At 46.4% G+C, this 12,294-nt stretch overlaps 1 protein-coding gene across 1 annotated transcript in view; it reads left to right on the top strand.

Annotated features, from left to right (window-relative positions):
• Positions 1-2,501: 2,501 nt before the first annotated feature.
• LOC148479137 (beta-1,4-N-acetylgalactosaminyltransferase 3-like) overlaps positions 2,502-12,294 on the top strand; it is a gene marked incomplete at its 3' end in the record, with an annotated part of 41,770 nt that continues 31,977 nt past the window's right edge. The window contains exon 1 of the mRNA XM_088454860.1: positions 2,502-3,230. Coding sequence (XP_088310986.1) covers positions 3,092-3,230 — 139 coding nt within the window. The remainder of the gene's footprint in view (positions 3,231-12,294) is intronic.

The raw sequence follows: 12,294 nt of genomic DNA, 5'->3' as shown, positions 1-12,294 counted from the left end.
CCCCCCGCCCTGGTCCATTAATGTTAAACAATTGGAAAATGAAAGAGTTGAGTTTATAGCTGATGAGGCGAAGTGAGTAGAACGCCGGTTGGCGTGATGAGAAAGCAGGCGCACGCAGACACACGAATGGATGCATTATGCACCTATCACAGCTGGAGAGGCGGGACCACAGGCAAATTCCAGATGTTGGGGCGTTTGCACGCAAATGCATCGCATGCAAACCAGCGACTACAATATGCGCACATACCCCTGCTAGAAGGCACGGCTTTGGCACCAGCTGTAAGACAGGTGCAATAGACGCTTATGATGATGGCTTGTCAATAAACCAGGCACCTGTGCCGCAGGCGTGCACATCTCAAAGGTATACAATCGGGAAGCCGGCTGCCTTAATACCGGCAGCCGGCTTCCCGACTGTCATATCCCGGCGAGGGTGAAATGCCGGGCGTCTAGATGTAGACGCCTGACATTTCCCGGGCGCCGCGAGCGGACAGCCGCGGGGGGGGGGAGGGTTAGGTTTAGGGCACCCAGGGGGGACTTAGGGTTAGGCACCCACCTGGGGTTAGGCAACAGGGAAGGGGGGGGGGTTAGGCACTTAGAGGGGGGATTAGGGTTAGACACTTGGGGGGGAGGTTAGGGTTAGGCACCCCTAAGGAGGGTTAGGGGGTTAGGTTAGTTAGTACTTACCTATCCACAATCGGGATTTCCAGCGCTGTCGGGCTTCCGCTGCCGGGAACTCTGCTTTCGTCGGCCAGGCGGTATTTCATACCGATTCCATCTCAAATCGTCTATAGCTGGGCAAAAATACGCTATTTTTCCTATCAGTAATTTACTCCCGTCCATGCATCGGCCCCTATGTTCTGGCTTTTATTATGGGTAAATCTGTCACGTGTTTTTTTGTTTTTTTTTATCCTGTTAGATGCACTATTGCGCTTTACGATTTATTGTCTAAAGGTGCATACACACACACAACGATTTTTTGAACGATTATCGTTAACGATATCGTTTATCGTTCAATCGTTGAAAAAATCGTTCACTTTCTGACTTAAAACGATGAATGATTATCGTTCAGGCGCGTTCACGTTTGTAGTTCAGTCAGACTGACCAACTCAACGATTTTCAGTAAGGGAATATGCAAAACTCGTTTGTAGTTCAAAAAATCGTTCATTACATTTAGTAAATGAACGATTTTAGTAAACGATTTTCGTTCATTTTTTTCAAGGGAAAAATGAACGAAAATCGTTTACTAAAATCGTTCATTTACTAAATGGTTGTGTGTGTGTATGCACCAATACTGTTGAATGACACCCAGAGGAAACGCATTCTTGGAAAAATAAAAACGTGAAGAGCTGGCTAGATGCTTGTGTGTAAAGTTGCGTACAGACGGGACGATTTGCTCCATGAAAATCGTCCCGTATGTCCCTGGCAGGGGTGTGCGCATTGTTGTTGAAAACACTGAGCACAAACACTGAACGAAATCAATAACTATATCGTTCAGTGCCGGGCTCCCTCCCTCATCCCCGAACATGTTCAACCTGACAGTGTCAGGTTGGACGGGAGGTTCGGGATGATGAACATTACTCCCAGGAGCGTATCTATAATGAGTACAGGGGGGCCCCGCACCGCACACCCTGAACCCATAGAATTACTTAACTCTCCGGAGTCCCACGTTGGCGCTGTAAGAACGACTGAAAAATGGCCACCGCGGCCATTTTCCCGTCGTTTGCGCATGCGCAGTACAGGTAAAATGGACACCGCGGACATTTTCCCGGTGACCAGCGCATCCTCTATAGACTCTAGGTACTCTAGTGCCCAGAGTCTCTAACTCCGGCGCTGGCCGCGCACAGCTCAGTGCGCTGCCGGCCGCCGGACAGAGAGGAGGGGGCCCATGTCGGAGACTGCACACGGGCCCCCTCCTCTCTAGAAACGCCCCTGATAACTACCAGCAGTGCGCATTGGTAGTTGCCGTTCATCGTTTTGGCCCTGAAACATCGATTTTTTGAACGATAACGACATCGTTATCGTTCAGTTGTCCTAAAAATCGACCCGTGCGTACGCAGCTTAAGTGCGTTTTGCTGTACTGCTGTTATTCATAACTGTCATTTAAGAAATCAAACACTATTATTTTATTCATCAAACGAAATCTGCAATGAATAATTAATAGAGGAACAAACAGGTCATTAAAAAAGGAGGCTGCAATAAGTCTGCGAGCAGGTGGCAAATCCTGAGGACAGACCTTAGATGGCCGGTGACGGCCCGATCTTCCACTACTGCTCTCACTTGTCCCCTTGTCATTGACCTTACAAGCAGACAGTGGAGATGGCAGCCTGCAGGTGTCCTCAGGTATGAATGGGTTACACAACTATGTCCGTGTCAATATGCTGCATACTGACTGTGAGAAAGCGGGGAGGAGCAGGAAGACTTTGAGAGTTACCCCTCCCTGGGAGCAAAGTATGTGAACCCCAGGGAGTGGAGAGCCTAGGAAATGACAAGAGAGGGAAGAAGGAGGCGGACGACCGGGAGCGAGAGGCGGCGAGACTTTTACAAGGAGGGTTGTGTCACACAGGTGAGACAGGCAGGTAAAAGCAGGAACAGACAGGGAGAACAACCGAGCATAAAGCAACAGATCATCAGCACACCACAAGCCTGTCCACCAGGGACCTATCAAGACAAGAACCTGGATGTAGATTTTACCGTAAATAAAAACGAGGAGGTTAGAAGGTTTGACTGTAACCCTGGTATAATAGACGATTAGTGCAATGCCTCCGACTCCTGAAAGGTGACACTGTTTCCAAGAGACATCACTGAGACCTTCCTATGAGAGCACCTTTCGCACAAGGTAAGGGGACACCTGCCACGGATGATAGGGAAACTTTCTCCGGAGAGGAAATAAGCAACGTTTGTCCTGGGCACCAGCGTTGCGGCCTCCACGAGAGGAATACAGCGCAATTTAAATCTGGGAACCCACTAATGGCGGATTATCGGTGATGAACTCCTATCCGTGTCAGGGAAGTGGCGGGAATTGCTGCAACGGAGGTCACCGCGCGCTGAAGCCACGCTGCACCAACGGGCATACCGGAAGCGGGCGGCCAAGATGTGGGGTCGCCCGCTGCCCGTGAAGATGTTAAAGAAGCACTTTTGGCTGTTACTCCTCTTCTCCATCCTTCTCCTGGGGATCCTGACGATTTTTCTCCAGCTGGCGACTTATTCGGACGGCAACCCGATAAATCGCAGTAAGTCTCTCCCCGCCTCCTGCCCGTCAGCAGGAGGTAAGTGCTTCTGATTCAGCTGTGCTGTGTTAAAAGTTATTGATGTCCGTGTGCTTCGTACTACAAGTTTTCCTCCTTCATCCAGGCTGGTAGATGCCAGGTGCGTCCTTCGGAAACAGATTACAACATTACTACTTTGCAAATTCCCTCCCGCCCCCAACACACACACACGCGCACACGCACAAATTTATGAAAATCACAAATTAAACATCAATGCAGGCGTCAAGGTTTATCATGTATGAAAGAAAATAAGTAAAATTTTGATATTAATTAGGCACCACTTAATTTACATGGCTACAGTACGTAGTAATTACAGCTAAATGTTACATAAATGGAAAAGATTCCATACACTATATTAGATGTAAAGGCGTACCACACAGGCCCCCCGCCCCCAAGAGGGCCATAGGCTTAATGCCCTTTTCAAGGCTGTACTTTTCTTGGCCTTAGTTGACCTAAGGGAATTGAACATGAAAACATATTTTCCCGAGGCTCCAGTGTTATGTACACAGCCTATAAGTCATACTTGCCAACCTTATTTTTCCTCTCCAGGAGATTTGGCGAAGGTTGGGGCATGCAAGTGACCACCATGGAGGGGGGCGGGGCGCGGCTAGGGATGGCCAGCGACTACCGATTGTTAACCAATGGTCGATGGGTTTGCCATCAATGATGGAGATCCAATAGGTCTCCAGATCGATGTCACAAGAGCCCTGCAATGGATTGTTTTTTTCTCCCTGGCTCCAAGACACAGCATAGCTCCACCCATGAATCCATGCCTCCAACTCTGATTGGTCCGCTGCCTGGTGCGTAAGAGAGCAAGGATGACCATCGGTGGGCGAAACCATTGATGGTTCCTCCCATCAATGGTTTTATACAATCGTGGTTAACCGCCAATGTTACCGCCGATAGCTAACCCACCCATGGTCATCTCTAAGAGGGCACTTTGTGTTGTTAGGCCACGCCTCCTCGCATTACAGGGAAGACAGGGCGGGGCCAAGATACTATCAATATATAAAGTAGTATTGGCCCCGCCCCCTCTTTATAATTCCACCTGCTTCACTAGGGAGTGGGCGGGATGCGGACAGGTGACCTGCTCCCCCCAGTATACGTGGGCAATCCCCAAAATTTCGGAGTCCCGGGAGGGTAGGCAAATATGCTGAGAGGATAGGTCTGTGCGGTCCTGTGGCGATCTGGCAGACATATTTGGCTGGGTAACACTATTAATCACACGCCCGGGGAAAAATCGTTTGGTAAATTCCGCAATGGATATCGCACAGGACTCCGCATTTCACTCCCAATCCGCCTGTCGCAACCAGTGATGCTACTAATAAGACTTGGGCGATATATGCATTATTTACACTTTGTGTTCTGTAACGCCAGCGTTAGTGGTCTTATAAACTGCACTTACACTACTTTGTATGCAGATTCCAGTGACGATTGCTGGGCAGGTGAATATGCGCATGTCGCACATTGGAGTCACTAACAATGCAAAATGGTTTCTGAACCACATCAGCCAATTAGGATTCATCTGTCAAGTGCAGGTCAGACAGTTAAAGCAAGAGTCTGATTGGTTGTTGTGGTTTAGTGCAAATCGTGCACCAAAACACAATCATAGGACATAAGCCCTAAAACATACTACAGAAGGACATATAGCATCATGGCAAAGCCGCTGGGCATGATGCTAATAATACAATACGATACGCGCCCCTTCAATATTATAAAACCAAACCATGAGCGGTGATACTGTGCAGAATATAATAAAACAAACTTGTACTAAGAATTACACTCAGTACTCCACTGTTGTCCTTATATACAGAAAAAAGACTGGTACTGGGCAACTATCATTATATACAGAATAGGAACAGATACTGAGAATTCCCCCAGCAGAACAAGAGACCTGGTACTGTGCAACTATGATTATATACTGAATAGGAACAGATACTGAGAATTCCCACAGCAGAACAAGAGACCTGGTACTGTGCAGTTATCAACACATATTAAATAGGAACAGATACTGAGAATTCCCCCAACAGAACAAGATACATGGACTGTGCAGTTATCAATATGTACAGAAGAGGAACAGATACTGAGAATCCCCCCCCCCAGCAAAACAAGAGACATGGTACTGTGCAGTTATCAATACATACAGAATTGGAACAGATACTGAGAATTCCACCCAGCAAAACAAGATACATGGTAAAGTACAGTTATCAATATGTCCAGAAGAGGAACAGATGCTGAGAATTCCCCCCAGCAGAACAAGATACATGGTAAAGTACAGTTATCAATATGTACAGAAGAGGCACAGCTAATGAGAATTCCCCCAGCAGAACAAGATACTTGGTACTGTGCAGTTATCAATACATACAAAATAGGAACAGATACTGAGAATTCCCCCAACAGAACAAGAGACATGGTACTGTGCAGTTATCAATATGTACAGAAGAGGCACAGCTAATGAGAATTCCCCCAGCAGAACAAGATACCTGGTACTGTGCAGTTATCAATACATACAAAATAGGAACAGATACTGAGAATTCCCCCAACAGAACAAGAGACATGGTACTGTGCAGTTATCAATATGTACAGAAGAGGAACAGATACTGAGAATCCCCCCCCCCAGCAAAACAAGAGACATGGTACTGTGCAGTTATCAATACATACAGAATTGGAACAGATACTGAGAATTCCACCCAGCAAAACAACAGACATGATACTGTGCAGTTATCAATACATACAGAATAGGAACATATACTGAGAATTTCACACTTAATGCAGAACAAGACTCATGATACTGTGCAGTTATCAATAGGAACATATACTGAGAATTCCCTCAGCAGAACAATAGACATGGTACTGTGCAGTTATCAATACATACAGAATAGGAACAGATACTGAGAATTCCCCCAGCAGAACAAGATACATATTACTCTGCAGTTATCAATATGTACAGAATAGGAACAGATACTGAGAACCCCCACCAGCAGAACAAGAGATATTTTATATGGTGCTGTTCAGTTATCAACACATATAGAATAGGAACAGATACTGAGAATTCCACATAGGATGCAGAGCAAGACTCCTGTTACTGTGAATGTATCAATATGTACAGAATAGAATGTATCAATATGTACAGAATAGGAACAGATACTGAGAATTTCCCCAACAGAACAAGAGACATGGTACTGTGCAGTTATCAATACATACCCAATTGGAACAGACACTGAGAATTCCCCCGAACAGAACAAGAAACATGGTACTGTGCATTTATCAATATGTACAGAAGAGGAACAGATACTGAGAATTTTTCCAGCAGAACAAGAGACCTGGTACTGTGCAGTTATCAATACATACAGACTAGGATCAGATACTGAGAATTCCACACTTAATGCAGAACAAGACTCATGGTACTATGCAGTTATCAATATATACAGAATAGGAACAGATACTGAGAATTCCCCCAGCGGAACAAGAGACATTGTACTGTGCAGTTAGCAATTTATACAGAATAGGGACATATACTGAGAATTCCCCCAGCAGAACAAGAGACATAGGGCCTGATTCAGACCCACTCGCGAGCGGCTGTCCGCTCGCAAGTGGGTCGATGTTCTGGACTGAGCATGCGCACGACGGAGGGAGCTCCGTCGTGCACATGCGCCAGACGCGACGAGCGAAGGAAAGTCCTTCGCTCGTTGTGTCCGATCAAAGGGGGCGTGCTGTCAATGTTGATTGACAGCACGCCCCCTTTGGTAGGCGTGCCTCCCTGACGGGGGCGTTCCCACGGGAACGCCTCCCGTCAAAAGCCGGCCCACTGACATCACTAGTGATGTCAGTGGGAGTGATTTTGGCTCTGATAGAGCCAAAATCACTCCGGAGCTTGCGGTTGAAAACCTCAACCGCAGGCTCCGGCTCGCAGTTTCGATGGTCAAGACCATCGCGGCCATCAAACTGCACGCTCGTATAGCCTGTGGGTGGTCACCCACAGCTATACGAGCGTCCAGGAGGACGCTCCTTTTTCATGGAGGCCGGCCCTCATTCAGAGCGTGCGCTCTGCTCAGAGCGTACGGCTCTGAATGAGGGCCATAGTGCAGCTATCAATACATAATAGGGACAGATACTGAGAATTCCACACAGGATGCAGAGCAAGACTCATGGTACTATGCAGCTATCAATATGTACAGAATAGGAACAGATACTGAGAATTTCCCCAGCAGAACAAGAGACATGGTACTGTACAGTTATCAATACATACAGAATAGGAACAGATACTGATAATTCCACACAGGATGCAGAACAAGAGACATGGTACTGTGCAGTTATCAATATGTATAGAATAGGGACATATACTGAGAATTCCCCCAGCATAACAAGAGACATGGTACTGCGCAGTTATCAATACATACAGAATAGGAACAGATACTGGGAATTCCCCCCAACTGAACAAGAGATATGGTACTGTGCAGTTATCAATATGTACAGAATAGGAACATATACTGAGAATTCCCCCAGCAGAACAATAGACATGGTACTGTGCAGTTATCAATATGTACAGAATAGGAACAAATACTGGGAATTCCCCCAGCAGAACAATAGACATGGTACTGTGCAGTTATCAATATGTACAGAAGAGGGACAGATACTAATAATAATTACACCCATACAACTGATGAGAGATGGTACTGTGCAGTTATCAATACATACAGAATTGGAACAGATACTGAGAATTCCCCCCAACAGAACAAGAGACATGGGCCCTCATTCAGAGCCGTTCGCTATTTGCGGTCGTTCGTTTAAAAACAAGGGGTGGCTATTCAAATGATCCGTACGCACATTGCAGTCTGTTCACACCTCTAAGCCTGAACGAACGAGCAAAACATACGCTCGTTTATTTGTTAAAAACGCCCCCTGGCCGCTCGCACCATACGTCATGTCCGCTATTTATTAGATTAATCGAGTACATCGACCAGCGTATGAACTGCTCGCTATTCTTGTGGTTGGTGTTTGCTACCACAAATTTGCGAGCAGTTCTGGCTCTAAAATAACCCAGTGACGTGGTCATTGACGCTGCTGTTTTAAATATACACACCCATAAAACGCCCGTTTTGACCTTTAAGCACGCCTGCGTTCGGATCTCCACTCCCCATTTTCAAGCACCTTCCCCTGTTACCACCCACATACGCCTCATTCTGTCACTCAAAATAGCAGGCACTCGCTATATAGCGTACAAACGATTTTCGGCCGCACTGACTGGTTCGCGCATGCGTACTAAAAAGCGTACGCATGCGCAGATGTGCAAACATCGCTCGGAACGAGCGTACTGCCGCTAACGAGCGGCTCTGAATGAGGGCCATGGTACTGTGCAGTTATCAATTTGTACAGAATAGGAACAGATGCTGATAATTCCCCCAACAGAACAAGAGACCTGGTACTGTGCAGTTATCAATACATACAGAATAGGAACAGATACTGAGAATTCCACACACGATGCAGAACAAGAGACATGGTACTGTGCAGTTATCAATATATACAGAATAGGAACAGATACTGAGAATTCCCCCAGCAGAACAAGAGACATGGTACTGTGCAGTTATCAATATGTACAGAAGAGGGACAGATACTGAGAATTCCCCCCAACAGAACAATAGACATGGTACTGTGCAGTTATCAATATGTACAGAAGAGGGACAGATACTAATAATAATTACACCCAACATACATCTGATGAGAGATGACATTGAGCAGTTATCAATTTGTACAGAATGTCAACCAATACTGAGAATTACACTCAACATACAGATCATGAGACATGGTACAGAGCAGTTATTATTATGTTCAGAATGGGAACAGATACTGAGAATTACAGCCAGCATACCAATCAAGAGGCATGGCACTGAGCAGTTATCAATATGTATAGAGCAGGAACTGAGAATTACATTGTGTACAGAATAAGAGAAGTGGTACTGTGTTATTAATATGTAAAGAATAGGAACAGATACTGGGGATTTTGTCTAGCTTACGGAACAAGAGACCTGGTACTGTGCAATTGTCAATGTATACAGCAGTGGTTCCCAAACTCGGTCCTCAAGACACCCTAACAGTCCAGGTTTTCTGGATAGCCATACTTAAGCACAGGTGACTTAAATAGTATAATCAAAATGACTGAGGTGTTATCTATGGATGGATATCCTATTGAGGTGCCTTGAGGACCGAGTGTGAGAACCCCTGGTATACAGAATAAAAACAGGAGCTAGGAATATAACCAGAAATCAGTACACGTGAAGCTTTCAATCAGTGTGCAAACAACAGGCAGTGTATGTCACAAACATGTCTAGGGACAAAGGGTGTTTGATTAGAACTGCACTGTGCCACTATATGCCGTGTTGATAACTTGCTTTGTTCTCCTCTGACAGCAGATGTGAGCTCTCCTGGGCATGAGACAAACATGATTACTTCTTACAGTGCAGCCCCTGGAGTATTATCAGTTCCCCTGTCATTATATAACACTGAGAGCCAAGAAATCAGTAGTGTGATATAATAATGACCAATCCCCATCACACCTGGACCCAGCTCACTAATGGCCAGGGACGCACTGGGGCTGTAGATCAGCCCTGGCAGTCCACCCTGTGCTCGTGCCTTAGGCGGGCGCACGAAAGGGGGAGGGGCGTGAGTCACGGGAGCCTGTCCTCATGGCACGCCCCCGTCTGTTCCCGGCCAGCTGAGCCCATCGGCCCATCACTGCCGCCGGGCCACCCCTTCCGTCTGAGCTCACATAGTGAATCTGGTGGCAAGAACACTTCTACCCTCTTCGAGCCTGGCCCTGAGGCCATTGGTCCTTCTGGCATTTGTCAGATGTGCCAGATGGCCAATTTGACCCTGCTAATGGCTAATTACAATGCATAAACATTAGCACAGGAAGCATTCTTGCTACAATCAGTTATAAATCTTTGACCCTCATGTCATTTCAGCTCCCCTCCAGGAGGGTAGGTTTAGGTGGGAGAGCCAATCATGCCAAGTGGTGGAGAAAACTGGGAGACTGGTCCGGGAGCACAGTTAGAAATTTGGGAGTCTCCCAGAGATTTTGGGAGAGTAGTGGAATTTCTGGCAGGTCCCAGACCTCACTGAAAATACACTAGCCTGCTTCCCATTTTCCCAATGAAGTGAGTGGTCTGGATGCTTGGTGACGCGTTTCACATTGAATTGTGTCATTATAGTCCCGCCCACCTCCCTGCTCTATAGCCCAGTTGTAGCATTGAACAGCAGGGCTCAGGTCCCCAATGATGCGATTTGTGACTCCTCGCCACACACCTCTCAATTATATCTTCCCTCCAGGATCTCCAGATGTGAACAATGGCGCAAGTTATCAGAAACGTTTCACCAGACACAAATGGCGCGGAGCCACAGTTTACTGCTTCGTCCTAGAATAATGAAGTAGGGTAAATTATATAGTGCAGTAAATCCAGAAACTCAGCCTGCAGAAATACACAAAGGAAGCTTCACCTTACTCCCCAAGTACATTCTTGGAAAGTGCGCGTTTCTCTACTTTAATGCTTCCCTGGTTTACATGTAATCTTCAATCCATTTCTTACAGTATGTCATACAAACAACTAAAACACAGAAAAAGACAATAAAATAGTCTTGAAGTATAGTAGTCTTTAAAAGGTGCCTTTAGCAGGACAGAGAAAGCCGTCCCACTATACAAAGCTCCGTACTGGCTGTTCCCTTGTAAGTATCATATGAAGCCATTCCTGGTATTATTCTAAGTTGTGGGATCATATAATAATGCAATTCTCATGAACATCTGGAGAAAAATAACCTTCCAATAGTGCAACTGAAGGCACAATATTTATGTAACATGTAACACATTTACATATACAATATTTAGCATAAAACATAAGCCAACCATGTGACCATAACAAGCTCCCTCTGGTATTATGCCTGCCGGATGTGTAAGTACCGTACGTCATATGATCTCATGTCCTGGAAGCAACAGGTGGAATTTTTCTAAGTCCACAAGATGTGATTTTGGATCCAGCAGAGAAGTCCCCGGTCAGATGGTCTCGCTTGACGCATTTCGCACCCATGATCCTTTCTCAAAAGCGTTCGAACGCTCAGTGTTGTGCTCGAAAAGCAATTTTAAATTAACCTGATATTTTCTTGAGACAACATCAATATGAGTTCTTTCAATTCAATCAATCAAAAATAAGAACACAAAATGAAACAACATACTGTACAGCAACTGAAAGTACCATCTCAGGTAGTGGCCTATTCGTAAGAGCGCTTTCTCCCTGCTTGTGGCTTGTCCTTCTCTGGGGCATCTCTTGTCACTGCCCAACAGACAGAGAGCATAGACGCGTTCCACCTACCCTGATATCTTCCTTCCATTGCTGACAAGTCCTGCTGGAATCACTCGCTGCACTGCAGCTGTCAGGGAAAACGTCCGGATGAGAGTCCTGAGAGTGGCTTTTGAGTGACATGTTGCAATCTAATTGATGATACTTTTCTAGAAGGTATTTCACAATCTAAACATAGGGCCTGATACAGCGGGATGCAGTCAGGAAGCCGATGGTCGAAATGCCGACCGCTGGCTTCCCGACTGTCTAATCTCGGCAGGAGTCTTAATGACAGGCGTCGAAATTCCGACGCCTGTCATTTTACCTACGCCGGGAGCCCGACGCCCAGCATACCGAAGGTGGGTGCGGACAGCCACGGGGGGAGGGTTAGGTTAGGGGCTCCCGGGGGAATAGGACTAGGCAACCCCCCGGTAGGGTTAGGGTTAGGCACCCCATTGGGAAACTTAGGTTTGGGCTCCGGGGAAGGGGGGGTTAGGTTTAGGCATTTACAGCGGGGTTAGGGTTAGGCACTTGGGGGGAGGTTAGGGTTTGGCACCCCTAAGGGAGGGTTAGGGGGGCTGTAGGGTTAGTAATAGTCAAAATACTTACCTGTCGGGATCTTCTGTTGCTGGTCTTCCGGCTTCAGGATTTCATACCGATCCCGATACAGCATGGATCGCAATTGCAACTGCATACACAGA

The sequence above is a fragment of the Taudactylus pleione genome, unplaced genomic scaffold, assembly GCF_031769625.1.
Source record: "Taudactylus pleione unplaced genomic scaffold, aTauple2 ptg000634l, whole genome shotgun sequence".
Taxonomy (NCBI): domain Eukaryota; kingdom Metazoa; phylum Chordata; class Amphibia; order Anura; family Myobatrachidae; genus Taudactylus; species Taudactylus pleione.
This window is presented reverse-complemented; position numbering and strand designations above follow the sequence as displayed.